The following is a 22767-nucleotide window of genomic DNA, read 5'->3' as shown; positions in this document are numbered from 1 at the left end:
TTTTTACTACTGCCAAGGGCCTACGGTAGTTTTGACAGGCACGGTCGCCAACAGTGCGGCAGCCATGTTGCCACATGTCAAAAATGTTCCATGCATGGTGATGAATTGAGACTTCTCAAAACCTCAATCCACATATTTTATTTCTATGTCATTTTAATGTAAAACACAAATTCTAACAAGTAACACAGTTTGCATTCAAGCACGTGATTTCATCAGTGCTCGGGGTACCAGTTTGCTATTACTATAGCCCCGCCCCCTCTCGAGAGACAAGTACGAAGAAATTTATCTGCTTCAAAAGCCGCCATCTTTGCCCAAGAAAGTTACACATTTACATCAACATATTTTACTAAAACTCACCTTTGGTGACGTCGTGAATATTCTTCAGTGATGAAGTAAAGTTTCCAAAATCAAGTCCTGAGCCAGAATTTGATAGATGTTGAGTTTTATCTAGTTTAATACGTTTCGAAGGGGAAGAATACCCAGAACCCTCAGAAACCAACGCCATTTTCTCAACACCTATAATGACGAAACGGAAGAGGAAATAGATGGCGCTGGTTGGATGTTTTGTTTCTTTCGTTATTGGTAGTAGGGGGACCTGAAAGCAGCAATATGGTGAGACGTCTGGATATAGTTTTATATCGAATTATGACTTTGCCATCCCGTAATTAATTCGTGTTAAATAATAGTTATATGAATTACAATGTTGTGGTGTAATAAATAAATGCTTTATAGAATTTTCTATGCTTAAACAGATAATTTAAGTTTGCATAACCTCACAAGCTAATGCTTGAAATTCTTAGTTTATATGGTTGATACGACGATAAATAAATGCGACAATGAATATATTTAATAAATAGTGTGAAAACATATAATCATTCATAATACATGATTTGTTTCAGAGTGAAGGCACGGCAACTATAAGAACGAGGAAGTTCATGACGAACCGCCTTCTTTGTCGGAAACAAATGGTATTTACTACTTCAGTTAATTAATTAAATATAAATACATAATATTTTATACTGTATTTCTCATGACACCGGCATGTTTGTTGTGCTTTGCTTCAATTCTTTAGTACATAATGTAAATTCACATGGAATAATCATTTAAAATGGTCAATACTGGAATCACAATAGAGTTGTGGACGCCAATGTTTACTAACTTAGTTAGGTTCGACATCCTTGACGTCAGTATAAAAATGGTGGTTGCGATAGACCTCCCAATTATAAATATTTTATATTTTTTATCATGTTGAGGGTGCAATAGAAGAATTATTCTTATATTTTCAAGGTTTTGTTTACTAAATTATGTGTGCAAGCTCTGAAATGGGTTAATGCAGAGTGAATTTTACAATTGAATATCAAGTTTTTACTTAATATATTTAATATATTTATAATGTTGATTTTGGTAAATATGTAGTTGAGCTGTATTTGCGGGAAAAAAATGTTAAATATCTGAATATACTTTTATTATATGCTCTTTAAATTCCTCTTTTCATTAAAGCCGGCGGAGTTAAGAAATTCCAAATACTTTAGGAGATATCGCCGTTCTTATTTCGCAATACAAGACCTGTGTTTATCATTCGACCTCCGCCATTTTTTATTTTCTGTGTGTATGTGAATGCCTAATTAATTCAAATGGTCGATTAGGTCAGGTCAGCTACATTATAAATACTTTCAAACTAAGCGGACATTAAAAATCATGTGAATTAATTTTAATGGTTGTTAAGTTTTAAGGTATATATAATGTAACTGACCTGGCCAAACAAACCGGGACAAAGGATGAACAGTGGGAACTCAAGTAATTTTTTTTTACTTATTTCTTGCTAAATAAAACATTAAAATTTGAAACATTAAAAACTCACCTAAGTTAGAGACGGGTACAATTCTTTTGTCGTTAGTAGAAAATAATGTAGTCGTTCACCTATGTCGCGAGAAAAAAAAATTCATACTCGTAAACAAGAAACAATGTTGAATGCCGCATGAATGCACAGGTATTGTGATGAGAATTAAAAAAATCTATATCTCTTAAAGTATTTGGAATTTCTCATCTCCGTGGGATTTAATGAAAAGGGGAAGTTAGAGCATAGAATAGAGGATTCTTTTTTGAAATTTTTAAATTTTTTTTAACAAATATCGCCCAACTATGAAAATTAAAAAATTCGATATCTCCTAAAGTATTTGGAATTTCTTACCTCCGCTGGATTTAATGAAAAGAGGAAGTTAAAGAGCATAAAATAAAAGTATTTTCGGAATTTTTAAATATTTTTAACAAATATCGCCCAACTATGAAAATTAAAAAATTCGATATCTCCTTAAGTATTTGGAATTTCTTACCTCCACCGGCTTTAATGAAAAGATGAATTTAAAGAGCATATAATTGATATAATAAAAGTATTTTCAGATTTTTAACATTTTTTTTTCGCGAATACCGCCCAACTACATATTTACCTTGATTTAAAAAAAAACTTTTTCAAAGCATTGTTGGCTGTCGTTTGTTTGGAACGTACAAAATGGCAAGGGACTTTTTTTTTTTTAATATTTTATCTTTGTTGTATGTTTGAAAACTGAATGTTCACACTAACGCAATAGCTTGCTTTTGGATCACACACTCTAAATTCCTGCTGTAACATTCTTATGTTACTGCTTTTTTAGAAGTTAATAATAGAATTACAAAAATACTTGGTAAATATTTACAATCGCGGTAGATGCCAAAAAAATTGCTAAAAATCCGAAAATACTTTTATTCTATGCTCTTTCACTTCCTCTTTTCGAATCAACCGGTGGAGATAAGAAATTCCAAATACTTTAGGAGATATCGAATTTTTTAATTTCATGATATGTAGAGTCGCGGTAGATGCCAAAAAAAATGTAAAAAATCCTAAAATACCTTTATCATATGCTCTTCAACTTCCTCTTTTCATTAAAAGCGGCGGAGATAAGAAATTCCAAATACTTTAGGAGATATTGAATTTTTTAATTTTGCAATACAAGACCTGTGGAACCATTCGAGCGGCGCCATTTTTGTTATTTTGCCGTGTGTTCGTGAATACGTGAATCGTGAATGCGTAATTAATAAAATGGTTGATTAGGTCAGGTCAGTTACATTATTAATACTTTCAAACTAAGCCGACATTAAAAATTATTTTGTGAATTAATTTTAATGGCTGTTTAGTTTTAAAATATTTATAATGTAACTGACCTGACCAAACAAACCCGGACTGAGGGTGAACAGTAAACTAAAATGGTCGATTAGGTCAGGTCAGTTACATTATAAATACTTTAAAACTAAGGTGATATTAAAAATAATGTGAATTAATTTTAATTATTCTTTAGTTTTAAATTATTTATAATGTAACTGACCTTACCTAACAAACCCGTAACAAAGGATGTACAATAACAACTCACGTAAATTTTTTTGTTACTTATTACTTGCGCAGCAATATCAAAATAACAAATAAGACTATAAAATTAGAAACGTTAAAAACTCACGTAAGTTGGAGGCGGTAATTAAACACCGTTTTAAACAATAATTGAACTAAATAATCACGTATTAGTTCATTTGAATTCTGGCCTATCACGAACAATCACGTGACATCATTATCCAATAAAAAAATAGATACTCGTACGTAAACAAGAAACAATGGTGCACGCACGCCACAGGAATGCGCTGGTTTTGTGCTGAAATTTAAAAATTCGATATCTCCTAAAGTATTTGGAATTTCTAATCTCCGCCGCTTTTAATGAAAAGAGCAAGTTGAAGAGCATATAATAAAGGTATTTTCAGATGTTTAGCATTTTTTTTGGCATATACCGCGACTCTACATATTATGAAATTAAAAAATTCTATATCTCCTAAAGTATTTGGAATTTCTTACCTCCGCCGGTTGTTTTGAAAAGAGGAAGTGAAAGGGCACAGAATAAAAGTATTTTCAGATTTTTAGCATTTTTTTTGGCATCTACCGCGATTGTAAATATTTACCAAATACTTTTTTTGAAAACTAGAGATGTTCCAGTATTTACTTAAGATTCAAAACTTTCCTTCCTGTGTCTGCATCTGTGCAGTGCGATATAAATATGACAAATTTGAGTAACTGTTCCGTATTACGTATCCAAGTGTATCCCTTGATCCTGATTGCATGATCAAGTTCAGTTTTGTTTAACCAGTGCAAGTTAAAAAAAAACTTTAGTTGGTAATCAGAAATATTACATCAAAGAACAGCCTTAATTTCTGTGATCCTGATTTTTTCTAGTGTTGTTTTAGTTCATATTGATGTGATTATTCTGTAAGAGCAGCATGCATAATTAAAAATGTTTTACTACCTGCAACTTAAATTAATGATTTATTAGGTTAGGTTGGCTACGTTTAAAATACTGCAAAATGGTTTTAACTGTTAAGTTAATTTTATTCAATGTTATTTTGAAGTAGTTTGTCACGCGAGTGTCCTTTTACATGCCTTTATCCCTATTAGATAATACAGTAAATATCAGGTGACTAAATTTGGAACCATACACAAAATGCACGAGAACTCGCGTCATAAATTTACATGAACTATAGTAAAAAAAGATAGACATGCTTTTATGATTTTATTTTTTGTCCAATTTAGTTTTTAAAACGGAAGATTTCAGTGTTGTTTTTATTATTTGTATAAAAGCTGCTTTTTAATACGTACTTAATCCACTGAAAAATAGTGGTAAAAAATATGATACATTTTTATGATAAAATAAATGGCAAGCATTTATGTATTCATAGAGATTCAATAAGAGATGTACAATAAAACAAATTAAATTAATTTATATGATCTGTGCACTTTGATAAAAAAATTTTTGTCAGGAAATGACATTCCTGGAATTTCAAACAAAAAATTTAACTTTTTTTTTTTTTATGGTTTGAATTAATTTTTGGTAAAATGCTACTAAATTCCATGATACAATGTGCATTTCAGAGGTATATGTTGTATTAACTTGATTTTTGGTGTTATGCTGTGTTTTATCACAATTCACCCTAGTAATAATAATAAAATTAAATAACCGACGTGATGCACGAGGCCGGGCCTTAAAAGCAGTGAGTGGGAACGTGGTGCTTGGTTGTGGTATTGGTTGCTGATGCTGATACAAAGTAATGTTGGCAGGTGGTGGACGTCCTGCACCCAGGCCAGCCGTCCGTCAAGAAAACCGAGATCAGGGAGAAGCTGGGGAAGATGTACAAGGTGGCCCCCGACCTGGTGTTTGTGTTCGGCTTCCGGACAGCGTTCGGCGGTGGCAAGTCAACTGGGTTTGGGCTCATCTACGACACACTGGACTTTGCCAAGAAGTTTGAACCCAAACACAGGTTACAGAGGGTAAGTTCAAGATTTTTTGGTGACACTGGTTAGCTTCTTCGTTTAAATAACTTACAGTAAAACCTTTCAAAAACAATTCTGCCACTCAAAAGCATTTCCTTCATAATAACTTTTTAAAATTTTAGCACCTGACTATAAATACATACAACTTTTTTTCTTTTAGTAAATTTTCCCTGTTAATGCTGTATAAACCCAAACAGAGGCTGAGGGTTTTATTCATAGGATCCACTCACAAAGACCTAGGTCGACTAGGATTGCACACCAAGATAAATTCAAGTTTAACATAACAAAGAGAAAAATTGGGTAAATATTCTTGACACTACACAAAACAGTGTTCAAATATTTTCTTATCTCGAGTTGCTGTGTGTTTTGATCACCTGTATTTAATATATTGCAGTAAAATAAATTTTTGTATCCGCATATTTTTTTCTCAGTCGGCAAATGGGAAAAAATGTTAACAGGATATTTAGTTGCAGGATAACTAACCTACAAATAAAAGAATATGGCGACTGAATTTATGTGTGTTCAATTGCCTCTAACTGCCTGTAAGTCTGGGGAAAACAAACATCATTTCGGTTATTTTAGCTAAATATTAATATTTATTTATGAACATATTAAATTTTTTATGTAATACTTTTTATTTAAGATTTAAAATATGTTCTTTCTTAAATTTGTGCAAATTTGTAATTTTAGTTTTAGTTTTTTGTGTAAGATTTACAATCACCTACTTGTTCTTTGTGATGTCCAAAAGTGGCAAGAAAACAAAGATACTCTTCTAATAATAATCACAACCTCAGAGAGTTGAATACTATGCCAAACTCACAAACAACCGGACAGTAGCACGCCTATGAAGTACCCTGCTTTATCGCATAATCATAGCCCCTATATTTTAGGGCGAGAAATTTGGATAAAAAAAACCTCTTGTGTAAACGTTGCATGATGTTTTTGGTCTCATTATTAGATTCAGAGCGCTTTGTGTAGGTATCTTTTCCATAGAAAACGATGTGTTTTAAAGTATAATTCTAATATTTATTTGGACATTAACACTTATTTATTTAACGAAAATACAAAGTTGTCTGATTTTTTTTTAAAGTCTTTTTAAACGTTAAACGTATCTGTTCGTCTGCGTCGCCGCGGTGTACTACGTATAAAAATGTAGCCAGAGCTAGTTGGCATCATTGATGTTTAATTTTATTGCTTCCCATTGCCATCATCCGGGGTGAGCCTATTAGTTGCTGGTGTCTCTGTTGAGATGTTAGTTCTCCGGGAGGGCGCCAGGCTAGTCTTAAAGCGTCTAGCTCTAGCCGTTTTTGTGGTGGGTCGTTGGCCCCAGCGTGCACTACTAAGCTCCTAGGCTATTGATTAGGGTATGGTGGCTGAAAACAATACACACAGGCACGTCATTACCTGACGATTGTTACTTGAACGGATGGGAAACGTGGGGAACGGCACGTCCGTCCTAGTTGATGACTAGGGACCCCAGAAAATGGTAAATAAAACTGGCTCATTTCGGTGTAAAAAAATTACAAAAGCGATGCAAAAAATCTGTTTAAAAATAAGCAATCAGTAGAGACCCCAAAAAATTGTGAAAAAATTATGCCATAGGCAGTGTAAAAAAAAACCTCATAGCCTTACTGCTTCCTTATTTGCCTGGCCAATTTTTGGGACATAAGTTTCTCTAAGAGTGTTGGCTGGTGATGGCAAATCCCCTGCACCTAAAATGTATACATAACTTACAATATACTTATAAATAGGTACCATTTACAGTAAAACCTCCGTTAACAAATATTCTATTTAACGAAAAACCCCATACAACGAAATAAAATTTTGGTCCCGCTGAACCTCCATAAGATCAATGCTGTTTTAACCTCTAAATACCGAATTTTATTTGTTCCGAAATAGTGAAATTCCCTTTACAACGAACTGCCGCTTTTGAAAAAGATGCAAAAATAAACATCTCCTACAAGACATCCACTAATTTTTTTGCATTCACTGGTTAAAAATACGTGTGTATAATCTTAAAATAATATGCACCATCGCGGAAGAAAATAAATAAACAAGGCATCATGGATAACACACGTCGTGTAAACATGCCACACTTTGTTCAAAATGGCGGGTACATTTAGCGCTAGTGGCGGAAACCTCCCGTACCATCGCTCTGGCAAGACGAACAACTAGTATATTTTGCGTTTCTATGGTTAAAGATGCGCACACGCAAATATTTTAAACTATGGTGCAGTACAATTTCCGTTTTTTCAGTTTTCACTGTTGTTTATTTATTTCCACACGTAATTACGGAAATCAACACGGTACTACTGTAAAATGAATTTGAATCCTAAAAAGCGGTGACAGATTGACATTAAAATAAAATTTAAAATTTAAAATGCAGCTGATGAAGGTGGAAAAAAAAAAGTGATATATGTAGCTAAACGTTTCGACATCCCGGCGTCTACACTTTCGACTATCCAACCGGGAACAGATTGAAAACAACGCTTCTCTGGTAGGAACAAATCGAAAATGTGTGAAAGTATGTGAAAATGATGATTTGGACAAGATACTTTTTGACTGGCTAGTGGAGGCTAGGGCATCTAACATCAACGTCTCTGGGCCGATTTTACAAGAAAAGGCACGCCAGGAAGCACTGGGGATGGGAATTGATAATTTCCAAGCATCAAATTGTTGGCCATTAAACAAGTGTATTCTATGTACTTTTTCATGTTTAATTCCTCATATCGTATTCAACAGTCAGAAAGACAGTTCTAGCCATTTATGTGAAGCTTTATGATGACTAGAAATATATCGTGCAAAACCTCCATTTAACAAACCCCTTTACAACAAACACAACAAATTTTGGTCCCTTGAGATTTTTTAAATAGAGGTTTCACTATAAGGTTATCGCTGAAAATATTAATGGGCTAATTTACTCAAAACAATTCTTAGCCAAACCTAACCTAACCTTTTCTAGATTAGGTACTGCTGGATTACAGAGTCAAACCATCAATCAATCAGTCAAAAATATTTTGTGGTGTGCTCACCATTTCACAATGTAATCCATCCTATTTATGTGTTTGTTATCTGAGGTACTTGCATATTTATTTGAAGTAAAGGTAAGTTAATCGATAATATTGTAGGCCTACATATGCTTATGAACTTTTATTAGAGGGGGAAAACATTTGTAAATAAATAAGGTAGGCATGGTCGGGCAGAGAAATTTGACTTCGGGCGGGCTCGGGCGGGTAATTGTCCAAAATTTTCGGGCTCGGGCAATCTCGGTCGGGCATCAAAATCAGTTAATGAAATAAATTTCGAACATAAAATAGTCGTACTTAAGTTTGCATTGACAAACCTGAACTGTTTTTATTTATTTACTATACCGCACTGATATGAAAGTTAAACATTAAACTAAAAAATAGAGTGCATATTAATCTTGGAAATAAAGTGCTTATTAACTAAATTGTGTTTGGGTAGCTGCTTGAAGGTTCATTGTCACTGCTGATTGACCTACACTTCCACTGGTATCCATTTTGGTAAAATAATGACATGAATTAAATAGAAACAAATCACAACCATTTTCTGCAAATGCCACGCAACTACAATGTGTGTAATTAAAGTCAGCTTATAATCCTTCTCGCGCACAGCAAGCAGCTCCACCGGCCTTGAACACTACTTTGTGACTATTGAGCAGTGAGCATCCGCCGTGCGTGCGCGCGCGTGTGTGTGTGTGTGAGAGAGAGAGAGAGAGAGAGAGAGAGAGAGAGAGAGGCGGGCGACCAGCTGCATCGTTAGTCAGCCAGCGAGAGTAACGGTAAATGTTGACCTTGACCACTTCCGCTTGCTGCAGGGCTCACTCTCTTATATCTGTCTCCCCCTCCCAGAAACACACTTGCTGACCGGGCACCTTCTTTATCTTATCTCTCACGCACACTCACTTCACCGGCTGGTGCCGGGACGGCGGCGGCGTGGCATGTTCCTGCAGCTCCGCGCGTCCAAAAAAAAAGAAGCTTTGTTTACTTGCGCCGTGCGGTATTGCCGTTTTCCAAGGTGCCCGATATTTTCGGGCACTGAAATACCCGCCCGGAATTTCGGGTATACTTGATACCCGAAACACTGCCCGAAATTTCGGGTACCCGACCATCCCTAAAATAAGGCTAATCTTCAACATGGGTGTTACACCATTCCCTCATAGCTGGATGATCAGCTTTTTCCAAAGGAATGTTAACTTACAGCATCATATTAACAAATTCAGAAAAAAATTCTTGTTTTCTGCACTTTCAAGCTTGTTTGCTTTATTCACGCTGTCGCCTATCGAGATTTGTTTAGACACGGTAGAATGATTGACAAAATAATTGTCTTTTTTTGTTTTGTTTTGTGTGTGTCATTTGCCACATGCTTTTTGCACGTGTCTTTGCGTGTCCAATCAACCCGCACGTTGCAGAACTTGCACATCATAATTTTGTCCCGCTGATCAAAAATATAAAATCATCCGATTTCATCTCTCTTTCGCGATCAAACATTGTCTAAGTTTTCGGCATCTTAGCCACAAATTCAATTGTATCACAAAACTTACAAAATGTGGACGGTATTTGTAAACACTCATAGATATGTGCACGCAAAAATGACTACCATCTTAGCTCCATGCGATTAAATTAGGTTAGGAAAATCGACACCAGTGCGCCTTGCGGCAGAAACGACCATTATTCAATACACAAAAACAGTGGAGTCAATTTTGTTATGTTGGTAGTGCGCACATATGGATTGTTGACATTTGTTACATTTTGTTTTCATTTGCGATGGCAATATTTACTGCTTGTAAACAGAGTAATAAAACAATAGGCATGTGCGAAGCTTCGATAGTACAAACGAATTCAAAGTTTTTTTAATATTCGATAACACTTCGAAACGATATGAACTATTCACATTAATTGAAGCTTCGTGTCATTCAAGTCTTTACGTCGCAAGTACGATTTATTTTCTGTTAACTTTGGAAGATCGACCTCTCGCACAAGTGTGACTTCATAATCGATTAATCTAAAGAGTTACATAACCTATTGCAGCTTATTAATTTCGTCTAACGAAATTATAAATGTATAAAGGTGCAGAGGGATCATCACAGTCTAGAGAAATACCGTCAAAAGGAAAAAAACGTAGTGCAATATGGAATTTTTTTCACAGATGTTTGCGATTGTTTCGCACAATTCGATAAATGCAAACAATTATTCAAATGCCCGTGTGGTAGGTTATGTTACAATGATAATTGTATTGTTTTGATAAATTTGTAGGTCGTACACAGCGATATAAAATATTATATGCGTGGTAATAACTGTTCTCCGATTGTAATGCAATATCCAGCGGTAAAAAAGACAAAGTAAAACGCCATTATGTCACGTTGCGACCACTCTTGAAATGTATTTTTTTCATTTGTTTTCTTATGCCTTCAAACTAATAACATTTCATGTTGACTACTTTTAGACAAGATTTTCATAGTAACGTTCATAATAATGGTTTTTCGTGGACGTTTGAAGCCATGATGATGTAATTTGCTATAAAAGAGTGTTAATGTTTGTGTAATAGATTGATATTGTTTAGATAGCGAATTTGGAAATTTTACTATCTTTCTACAATACAGAATTTCCCCCAAAACACGTATCGCAATTATCGCTAGTTTTTCGTTTTTTTGTGTAGTATTTTGATGTGGATGAAAAAATAGCAAATATTATTAGACTTTAGTGATCTGTGAAATTACTAATTATTCTAATTTTGTTGTTTTTCTAATATGGTTAGAGCTAATCCAAAAAATTAAAAAATAGAGAAAATGGTATTTTTGAGTAGACTACTATTTGTCCTAAAAACCAAAAATAAGTATTTTTAATGTTGCTAACCTAATCTAACAATCAATGGATGCCAACTGACAGTATTTTAATTTGTAGCTAAGCTTACCTAACCAATGGTTCAAGCTTTTAAATAATAGGGCCTATTTTATATGTATTTAACAGTAACACCCTAACCACCCATTCCAATGATTTAGGATAACTTAAATGTAGCTAAGCTAGCCTAACCTAGCCTAACCTAACCTAATCAACTGTTAAAACTGCAAACGATTAACAACTTGAAATACTGCAATGCAGTTTACCAGAGTCATCAACTAAAATGAAAGAAACTCAAAAATAAAATTTCTATAATGTTGTTTTTCAGAAGAATAACTATTTTAGAGTATTGCACTATTTTTAATTGCCATCTGAGGGCAGTTTCGTTATTACAGATGATTTCCATTTAAAACATTAGAACAGTTGAATGCCCTGTGTTTAAATATTTAAAATATCACTTTCTATTTTAAAAACACATCTAGTACATTTTATATATTATACTGATTGTACAAAATAAATCAGTTTCTGAAGAAAATGAGTAAGACATACAAAAAAAATATTTCTTGGAGGGACTACGACACTCCAGAACCATTTGGGGGCCAAACACACTGTGTTGTACAAGGAGCTATTGAAAGATAAAGAAAAAATTCAGAAACTTCTGCAAAGAAAAAACCACAATTTCTACAGTCTACTTTTTCGAATATGTTCAGAAGTACGCAGAAGATGTCACCAACCGATCCTAAAGTACAAAGTATTACAAAACAAAATGCCATAATGTTGGCAACAGAACTTTTGCCTTATGAGTTTGTAGAAGGGCGTGGGTTTCAAGATATAATGGGACACAAACATGTTGCACCTACATATACAGTACCATGCAAAACTACTTTCTCTTAACATTACATCGCAGCACTTTATGAGAAAAAAAACCCTCAAGGAAATGCTTGTACAAGATTTACATCTGATAGCTGGACTTCATGTTCATCGGACAGTTACATCAGACATACCTGCAATTATCTCCGACCCGACTTTACTTCTGTGTCATTTACAATGAGCAACACTGTTGTAAATGAATCCCATACAAGTGTTCATGTGGCTGCTACCCTACAAAATGTTCTCATTGAATGGGGAATTGACCCAGCAGTGTCGCCTATACCATTATTCTGTATCACTGGCAATGCTCATAATTCCAGACAGGCTTCTGCATAATTATTTAGAGATGGTTCAAGATCATGTTTTGCTCATACCCTTCAAATTTCAATTGAAAACAGCAAGAATGATTGCCCAGGTACAACCACACTTCTTAGTAAGGCCAGGAGTATAGTTGGTCATTACCGAAGAAGCACTCGTGCTAGGAAAAGACTACACACACTCCAGGAGCAGTTGAACATTCCTAAACTAGAGGTAATTCAGCATGTTGATACACGTTGGTGCTCAGAGTACCAAATGCTCAAGAGACTGCTGGAAATGAAACCTGCTCTTGTTCCCGACCACGTGAACTCTGGTGATACAGACATGCTGATCGCAGTGGAATGGAAACTTGCTGAGAACTTTGTTCAAGTTTTACAACCACTTTCAGAGGCGACAGAAGAAATGAGTGGTAACACTTACCCAACATTGTCTATCATCATTCCAGTACTTCACTGTCTTCTTTGTAACCTCGAATCGCACATCGCTGCCTAAAAAGATGGAGGGACACTTGCAAGAGCATTGCATAAAAATGTAAGTCAAGGTTTCCAAACTACATGCAAGAGCCCCTACAGCGTGCTGCAATGTTGGTAGATCCCAGATTTAAAGGTGTTCTTCTATCAACAATGGAATCACAAGCCATTCTTTTGTCGGAAATTAAAAGTATAAAAATGGATTCCATTCATGCAGTTAGAGAAGTTAAATCTAACATTTCTAACTCTGCACCAACGTCTTCTTTATGGGCTATCTTAGACAGTATTTCAACGCAAGACAATAAAGATTATGATGAAGGAGAAGAAGAGGTACGACGGTACTTAAAAGAACCCCGCATCAGCAGACATGAGAATTTATCCTAAGTAGCGCTAAAGTATCTGGAGGTTCCTGCCACACAAGTAAATTCAGAGCGTCTCTTTTCAGCAGCTGGGAATGTTGTTTCAGCACGAAGAGAAAACTTGCTTCCTCAGCATGTAAAGCAATTGGTGTTTTTACATGCCAACTTAAAATAAAAGCTAAACTGCTGAGATGCTATAACTAGAACCTAGTGTTTAAATGTTTTATATACTAAAAGATTTAAATGGGGTTTTGTGTGTATATTTTTAAATAGTTTTTGTTTCTTGTTCTTGCCCCAAATGGACATAGGAGTTCAATAATTTTTCCCGGATTAGTAAAAAGTTCATTATACTTAAACAATGGACTTTTTTGAAGGCTCAAAAGAACAGTACTTCAATTTATGTTGTGTTTATAAAACTATAACTAAATTTTACATATAAGAATTTTTTTCGAAATAGTTGGTTTCATGTTTTTAAATAAAACAGATTCAAACTACAGTTTTTTTTATGTGGGACACTTTATTAATGGGTTTGTGAAGTTGAGATAAAAAAAATTCAACTATTCGCATTCGATTCGACTTCGCACAAATAGTTACTATTCGCTTCGCAACAAAAATTTAACATTCGCACATGCCTATAAAACAACGTGGATTTCAGTAACGTGTCAAAACAAAGATAATATCATGGCACTAGTCTTTCAGTCTATGTTTATTTCACGCCTATGTTTATGATGGCGTAAATAAATAGAACTTGCGATATAAGGACATTATTTTGTGCGAAAAAGCGTGAACTTAGCGCGAAAATTCGTGAATTTTGCGACTATGTCAAAATCAAAGGAAAGTCACAAAATTTGTTTAAAGTATCAAATTTTTGCGTTATTTCGTGAATTTCGCGCTTCACCATTTTTCGGCGTCTCTATTGATGACCCGTTGACCGCGGCCGGCCGAGGAGGGGCGGCAGCGTCAGCCTGCATAGGCTTGGCTAGGGGTGCGGTCTCGCAGCGGGGTCCGGTACTGGCGGGGTGGAGACCGGACTTCACTGTCACAGGCGGTACGACGTCACCATATAGAGCGCGCACATATAGTCAAATATTGATGCTGATATCTCGCATATTGCATGCAATGCGCACTCTCTGTCGAGAGCTGAGTTAACTACATTTTTTGGCCCGCACACTTTCGTGATGTATACTACGACGATAGTTATGCATTAGTTCACGCTCGCGTTCACATTTTGTTTTTCTATTTAAAGTTGAAGAAAGGTTTTCGTTGCATGACTTATTGATTTAAATTGTTCGGCATGAATGGGTTATGAATATCTTTACCTAACCATAAACGTCGCACCCCTACTTTTCAAACTTGTTTTTAGTATAAATTGTGCAACGATTATGCCATAAGACACGGTGATACTAGGATAATGTGTCGTGGTGAAGGATGTATAAAATCGAGCTGGTGAAAGTGATTGATGTAGAAGAAAAGTGAGTTTATTGTTATTAACTGGAGGAAACATCCAAAAGTATGGGTCGGGCCTGATTTCGAGGTCAGCCTCTATTAGGTTAATAAAAATACAGTATGTCTTCAACCCTTAACTGGGATTTACTATGTATTGTGCCCAAAATCAGAAAATAGTGAAATAATTTACATATCAAGTGGTAGTAAAGATTTTAAGTTATGATATGATTTACTTTGTGTGTGTAATGTTGTTCCATATATATGTGTTTCACTTACTGAAAACCCTTATCAGCTGGTTGCACAGTTTATTTAAGGTAATACAATTTTAGTAGCCTGCCCAACCTTAACGACTGTTAGTGAGCCAAAACATATTTTTGGTTTAAAAGGCTACCTAACTACAAGACTAGATTTATTACCTGCTGTAGCTATTTCTCAATTTGCCGAAATGCAAATATGTGTGAGTCCATTCCCTGAAAATATGCTAAGCTCAAAGGTCTACGTCTGGCGTCTGTTGGAGTGTGGATATCTTCTGTTCTTAAAGTATTGCTTCCAGACAGATGGGCATCAGCATATTAATGGGGTATCCACATTCTGAAAAGTCAGAGGATTTTTTAAAATCCTGGAAATGTCATGGAAATTTCCTAGTAATAGTAATTTGAAGGGAAAATATCTCTCGTCTTCCATCACAGACCTTGAAAGCAATTATTTCATTTTTACTTTTTTAGTTCAGATTGTGTTTAATTGCATGGTCATACTATAAAATGATTTATGCAAGTTTCACTTTAAAATAAAAAAAGTTAGTTTTTGGAGGCTGTATTTGCTTTATATCTTTTATAAAAATTGCGGGATAGTTAAATTATTTAAATAATGAGTCAGGGAAATTTAATTACGTATTGGTTGGACACCCTGATATGATAAAGGTTAAGTTTCTTAGTTCCCTATATGTATCATAGTTTGCAAAGAAAATATCAGAGTTTCTTATCTCTTTGTTGTTTCAGATGTACTTTTATGGATGCCATTTAGGTTTTTTTTATTTTTTTTTATTCTCATTGCCCAGTTCACTGTTAATCTATTTGGAAATGTGAAATCTTCTATTGCTGCGTGTTTGAAGTCTAATCTTTGCTCTTGCAGTTAATGTTGACATTAAAGTGATAAAAAAAAATTTAAGACTAAAAAATGGACCTATAGTATTAGCCGAAAGTACTTTCAGTCAGTGACATTATTCTATTTAAACTTTTTATTTTTACATGTCAATTGAAAAAGTTAGTTGCATTTGAATTCTCAAGAACATTCTCTAGAGGCTCCCATAGTTACAAGTGGGTTCAGAGTATTGCATTATTGAGAAAAAAATATTTTCTTAATTATAGTGAAAACATGTGACAAATGCGACATTTGTAAATGAAACAAATATTGTATGCTGTGAATTAAAAAAAAAATATTTAAGGATTACATAAATGCTTTATGTGTTTCGTAATAACTGTTATTTTCTTCGCTGTATAAGAAACAAACAGTTTGGGCATGCCGTAATGTAAACACAGTTTCTGTTTTCGCCCACAAGAATTCGCGGAGAGTGTTGTTGACCGAAGTATGGCCCGGCAGGTAGTGGACGACACTGCCCTGTTGCCGTGTTCTTTCGCTTGTTCTGTTCACAGCTGACTACGACAAAAGGACGAATGAATATCACACTTAGCTGCTAAGAGTATGTAAGATTTATTGAAGTTAATTAGTGTTAAATATTACCGCAGTAACTGTACGGCATTATGTAAACGGGGGGGGGGGGGGGGGGGGGGGGAATCTGTGATGCAGGATAAAGGAGAGGGTGCAAATGGAGTTGGTCACTGGGTTCTCTCTGCTTCTGTTCATTGTGTCGGTTGGGGAAGGTAACCCCTCCACCTGTTACACTCTCCCAGATGGAGGACCACCAGTCATTACACAATTTTTTACTAACTGCAGCTTGGTGTTAAGAGAGACCATGTAAATGACTCTACTGATGAAAGTGGCACCAGAAAGGTTCTGGTAAATATGGAATAAATCAAGCTAGTACATAATTTAAATAATTTTCAAGTGCTATGTACTTGAATTGAGATTTCCAATCCATAAAGTCTTTTTCATAAACTCTAAAACAAAAAGTTTGGGGTCGCGTTATTTTAGGGTAAATACGGTAAACACGATTAATATGTATACATATGCACACTAGTTTAATAAGTACCATCCCAGTTTCTTGGACCCAGTCATTTTTGAACAAAAAGATTTTATAAAAAACAACATTTGCTGATGTTTTCAAAACCACAGTGTAGTTATGCCTTGTTATTTTGGCAGAAGTTAGTCACCGGCAAGAAAAAGTTAGGCATCTTGGTGACTTAGTACCTGGGATTTTTAGAGCCCTGTTTTAAAGGGTAGTTGGGGGGGGGGGGGGGGTGTTAAATTCCTCTTAGTTTTTATGTTCTGGGCAGGAATTTTGTATACATCTCAGCTTACTTTGTGATGTGTTGTACAGTAACCTTGTTTTTTTTTTATATAGCATGGTTTGTATGAGAAGCAGAAAGCCACTCGAAAGCAGCGCAAGGAGCGTAAGAACAGGATGAAGAAGGTGCGAGGTACCAAGAAGTCCAAAGTAGGAGCGGCCGCAGGCAAGAAGGTAATGTAATGTGGTTTAGTCCAGAATACAGGACATTTACAAACTGTGTCTGTCCAAAGTAAAAATAGATTTCATACTGTCCTTGAAGGTCCTTAATCTTCAGTCAGTTTTCAAGGGTCGTTAAAAGTCCTTATTTTTGTCTATGGTATTTAAAGTCCCTTATTTTTATTGACTACTTCAATAAAGGAAAGAATTTGTAGCTTGTAGCTTAAAATAATTGATAATAAAGAAGGCCCATTTGAAGGCAGGCATTGCAGCATCTGTTATTTTTCAGGGGTTTAGAGGAAAAAATTATGATCATACCTCAGACATTCATAATTCATATTACCTTTAAATTTAAATAGCTACCGGTATAACAATGGTGTAATCCAACCTGAAATGTTCATGTACAGGCAAACTTGTCTTATTTGAACCCAAAATGACTGAGAAATAATTTTGATATGACCCAATGTATTCTTTGGTGGGTGTGTGGTGATGTGAAATTAACGGAGAGATGTTTTTTGAGTTAATCATGCCTAATGAATCCACATACTGTGAGCACATGCACCTCGCATTGAAGCCCATTCTTGTGGAAATAAGTGCTGAGGTGTCACTTACTCAACACTAAACATATTGTTCTTCTGTTCATTATTATTTTTACTTCATTTCAGGCCAAAAAATAAGAAGTTGTTGACTGGGAAATCTCAAGTTCTGGTTGGTAAATGCTCCCAATGAGGAAGTCTGCAGTTATTAGTGTGTGCATGGTGTGGGCTAAGCATCGTTACTTACCCACGTATTTAGAGTTTTGCAGTAAAATTGTTTTACTAATACATTGAACACAAGGGAGGTTGACAACTTTGGTACTTAGCGAGTTACATGTGTGTTGTTTTGATTGAAGCCTTTGGCCAGTAGTGTGAATTTTGTTGTGTTTTTTCGGTGATAAAGTCTGTACTCTTGATAGGCACTGAAGTGTTTATTTAAAACAGCAGTTTTGTAATTAGGAATCAAAATCTCATTTTCTTTTTCAATAGTGAAAGGTATTACATACCTTACTTTACTTAATTTAATACTGATAGGACATTTATAGTGGCTGTAAAAATATATTCAAATTTTTTACTAAAGCAGTGTTTTTCTGTTTTGGAATCATACATTCCAAGGAGTAGTTTTGCTATTTTCATCTATTTTTCCCAGGAGAAAAAAGCTTATTAGTTTAATTTTGAGAATGGTATATTGATTGTTCAGGGAAATGCTTCAAGCATAATGCAATTTTAGAAATACTATTCGGCCCTGTTAAATTAGAAGGGCCTAGGTCCAACATTTCTAAAAAAATTTTTTTGTATTGTTGCTGAATGTCAAAAAATTATGCCTTTTTATGACATCATAAAGCCCTAAATCTAATACAGTGATGAGTTATAATGAAATTTATGTTATCCATTACTCAGGCTGGAAGTTGTTTTCAATATTTTTTCTTTTTCCTGTAAAAATTTTGTTCTTCACAGATAGGACTTTCAATATCATGGGTGCAGTAATTAGACTGAGATGACACTTAATTAATAATTATCTTGCATGTAAGCAACACTGCCATTCAATTGGAAATAAAATTTTGTGCCTTGTGAATGCTCTCCGGGTATAACAGGGCCTGAGTGTAGTGAGTTGTCATAGTGATGAGCCGCTGGACTTGTGTCCCAGAGGGGCTGGGTGGGAATCCTGGTCCATCCATCATGATTTCAGCTTTCCGATTTACTGTATCCTCTTACTACAGGCCCTGGCCCATGGCCGATTTCTTCCCGTTTCCTTAAACTGTGATGTCCAGTCCAGTTTGTATTGTGTCGAGTGACCTCGTAGACGAGATGCTAGGCAGGAATAAAACAAGATAAAACATTTGTCTCATTAATCCGAACAGGTTTAGGGTGCAAATAAACAAAAGAAAAAGTGATATAACCTGTTTTACATGACAACTTAATCTTTTAGTGATGTATTTTACTACACGCTCATGTACTACAGCAATTACTTAGCTAATCCAAAAATATGGTAATCCTACCAGGTCTCTACCCCAATTAGTTCGGATTAGCGGGACTATGCTGTACAACATTGCCCATCAAGAGTATATGTATTCTTCATTTTGCCTAACAGTGTGATTACTTTGTGTGTTTATCCTTTTGGTGGAATTTAATGCTGACCCAAGAAGAAATTGTACTCTTTTAGTAGTAGTTTTTATTTATGTGTGTGTGTGCGTAATGTCTTAAGAAATTTTTTCACAGAATTAAGAGGAATTTATGTAGCGATTAACAGCTGTGTGTGTTCAGAAATAGAAGCAGCTATTTTAGGCATTAATTGTGTGTGTGTTTTATCTAGAACTAACCCTTTGTTGATTTGGTATGTGATTTTTTTTTTTAACCATTATGGTATTTTTAGCTTTTAACAAATACAGTGAAATCCACTTAAGAAACTTTCCTGCATATTTAGTTTAAAAAATTTAGCACTGAACCTTTAAAAACATTTAATTTCACTCTTTTAATTATATTTTCCGGTTATAAGTCTGAATTTCTAAATATATTGGAAACTGGGATTTACTGTGCTGTGTTTGTTAAGTCATTACCTGTGTTTATTTTTTTGGTACTTGGTGTTGTGATAAACCAAGTACTTGTACTAATTTATATGTTGTGGGCAATATTTTTTTCATATAACCTAATAATACTTATTTTTGCACAATTTGGCAAATTTTTATCTGTATTAAATAATCAATTTTCTCATAACAATGAATGAATTTTTCTTGGACACATTTTTATACTAAAATTAATGTTTTGTTTGGTTTTACATAAGCTGACATATAATTTGGTTCTGTTTTTCAGTAATCTTCTCTCACCGTATCTTCGGCATAATGACGTGAAGTGTACATCTCTTTCAAGAACATGTTTTATTTGCAAAAAAATACGTGAGAATAAATTCCTTCTTTTTGGAATTCAGAAATTCTTTTTATTTGCATCATTGTACCTTCCTCCCATTTCTTAATGGTTTCAAGTTATTCAATGAATTTAAAAAAAAATAATAATAATGTCCTGATAACAGAAAAGCTGAAATTTAAAAGGATATTAATATTTATAATATTATTAATTTTTGTTACAATTTTTATTTTGTTGTATAAGCAAAGTTCAGGATTAAAGGGAATATTGCACCACCAGAAAAAGACTACTGAACCTCAAAAACCATTCACTTCTAACTTCTAAGTAAGTATGAAGTTTACCAGTAAATCATATTTGTTGCACCTCAACTTCAGATGAATTTGGCAAACTTAAAACTTTTTAGTTACTGATTTATGTTCAACAGTTTTAGATATTGAATAATTTTATAAATGTATTTTTATTTTATTTCTTTAGTCTTGTTCTGTTGGTGCACTGTATTAAGTGGTCCGAGCTCTTCAAAGTTGTAATGAATTGATATTTATCAAATGCTCTATGTTATTAATTTCCAGGGAGCAATACAGTAAAACTCATGTATTTAAACCAACCTCATTTGGGTTTTTCCTGGTTGTCTAATATGAATAACTTTGATTAAATATATGATGGTTTATTAGCGGGTTCTTTTTCTGAATTTCTGTGTGTGTTTGGTGTTTTAGTCTATAATGACCTCTGTGTCGATGATATGCAAGGCTCAATCAATCAGAAGGCTGCTGTGAAAGTTGACTTTAAAGATAGGTCTGAAGGTAGACTTTAAAGATAGGTCTGAAGGTATGCCATAAGCTGTGCTGAAGTTATGACTAAAAATTGACAGTGTCTATGTGGGGGATTACATGAGCTAGTGGTGGATCCAGCAGCTTGTATTCTGATGTTTTTTTTCCCCAGTAATGGCTATTTTGCCTGGTTAAAGTCTCAAACAATAGGAAGAGGATTGGGAATTGCAGTCCTTCTTTGCTGTGAGCACTTTCTTTTTTGGTATCCTCTGTAATAGCTAGTGTTAGTGGTGTGTATGCACGATACCACCGATGGTTAGACAATATTTTATGGTTTTATTTTCAGGCCAGTTCCTTTTTAAAACAGGAGATTTCGCTGTTATTGTTATTTTTTAATGAAATCTGTTTATTAAAAAACATAACACATTTCTGGAAAAACATGATACATACTTAAATTTTCCATGATACTAAGTTTTCCAAAACTAATTTTGACTGTTACTTGATCAACGTTTGCAGTGTAATGATTTTTGTAATAAGCATGTCTTAACTATTCGGAACAAATAAAATTAATCTGTTAGGTATTTCTGCGTTTGAAAAATGTGCTGATGCCGTAACGTAAAAGTGAATAGCTAATAACAGATGCAAGATTTCAGAAACTAAATTTTTCCTGTTATTTTTACATAAATTGTTTAATATTCATGCTAAATAAATTACTTTCATTGAATTTAAGATTACATATTTGTCATTACAGTTACATTTTGATAGAAAATGCTGATTAGTTTCATGATTTTAATTGCATTTCAATGCTTTGTGGTGTATTAACATGCATTTCGGTGTTATTTTAGTTTAATTGCAATTCACCATATAATCGTGTCCATACTGGTTGTGTTATCCGGGGGGTGTTTACACACTATTGGTTTTTTACGATATTTTGTATGCAATAAATGTATTTAAGAATTAAGTTCTTTCTACTCAGGGTGTCAGTTTCAAAGGACTAGCATGTATTCTAAAATACAATTTGCTTAAAATCAGATAGGGATGTGCGAATCCTTGATTTTCAGTTCGGTTCGAATCCCTGGCAATAATAATAAACACTTTAAAATATGTATGAAAACCAAAACATATTCGATTCTCCAACTCAATCGTAATAAACTGCACGCCACAGGGAAATTTCAGTTTTATAAACGTTTCAGCAAACGAAACCATTTTTTCTCCAATAAATAGCCAAGACGTTTTTTTATTGTAGGTATGTAATTGTTTTTAGTTTATAGGTAGTTTGCTATTCGACGAAATTTGTAATTATAGTTTAAGCTCTCGAAATTCTTTTAATGTCGCTGTGTTAATTATTTAATTTACATATCTATCTTTGATACATCATATTATAAATACTTACGTAATAGTAGCCTAATTTTATTTTTCACTGCTAGTATTTTTGAGCCGTATTAAATTAATTTATAACTTTTGTGAATATTCGTAATACTGTACGAATCCATGTACGTACAACGATTCCGGGTTCGGGTAATTGTGGATTCCAACCGTACCCGAAAATATTGGGTTCTTGCACATCCCTAAAATCAGATATACATTTAAATGTACACCACTTGACATTTGCTCAATTCAGTTATCGTGGCAAGCATGTTATGTATGATTTCCATAACTTTAGCTTTGTTTCGTCAGGTTCTTACAGTAAAGTGTTTGTTTTGGTGTCATAAATGGTGTACTGTACTTACATTCGATGTCACCTGCTTGCGTTCTTGCACAGAAAACTAATTTAGAGTGTAAGAAAATAGGTAAAAGACATTTATCAACGAACTC

The 22767-nt window shown here is 34.4% G+C and overlaps 2 protein-coding genes across 3 annotated transcripts in view; one reads left to right on the top strand and one right to left on the bottom strand.

Annotated features, from left to right (window-relative positions):
* The window catches only part of LOC134528041 (NAD-dependent protein deacetylase sirtuin-1), a 42072-nt gene extending 41527 nt beyond the window's left edge, over positions 1 to 545 (bottom strand). Inside the window, exon 1 of the mRNA XM_063361238.1 lies at positions 358 to 545. Coding sequence (XP_063217308.1) covers positions 358 to 505 — 148 coding nt within the window. The 5' untranslated portion in view covers positions 506 to 545. The remainder of the gene's footprint in view (positions 1 to 357) is intronic.
* Positions 53 to 20244, top strand: LOC134528044 (small ribosomal subunit protein eS24). 2 transcript variants are annotated; one of them, XM_063361243.1, is made up of 6 exons: positions 518 to 612; positions 900 to 968; positions 5129 to 5338; positions 17187 to 17303; positions 17954 to 17996; positions 20135 to 20244. In XM_063361243.1, exons 1-5 carry the CDS (start codon positions 610 to 612, stop codon positions 17963 to 17965), a joined length of 411 nt encoding a protein of 136 aa, XP_063217313.1. In that variant the 5' UTR covers positions 518 to 609; the 3' UTR covers positions 17966 to 17996; positions 20135 to 20244. The 2 variants fall into 2 exon arrangements, with proteins under 2 accessions (XP_063217314.1, XP_063217313.1); XM_063361244.1 differs by lacking the exon at positions 17954 to 17996 and having other exon boundaries at positions 53 to 612.
* Positions 20245 to 22767: the final 2523 nt, after the last annotated feature.

The sequence above is a fragment of the Bacillus rossius genome, chromosome 1 (assembly GCF_032445375.1).
Source record: "Bacillus rossius redtenbacheri isolate Brsri chromosome 1, Brsri_v3, whole genome shotgun sequence".
Classification (NCBI taxonomy): Eukaryota; Metazoa; Arthropoda; class Insecta; order Phasmatodea; family Bacillidae; genus Bacillus; species Bacillus rossius.
Note: the sequence above shows the minus strand (reverse complement) of the source record. Positions and strands in the feature narration are given on the sequence as shown.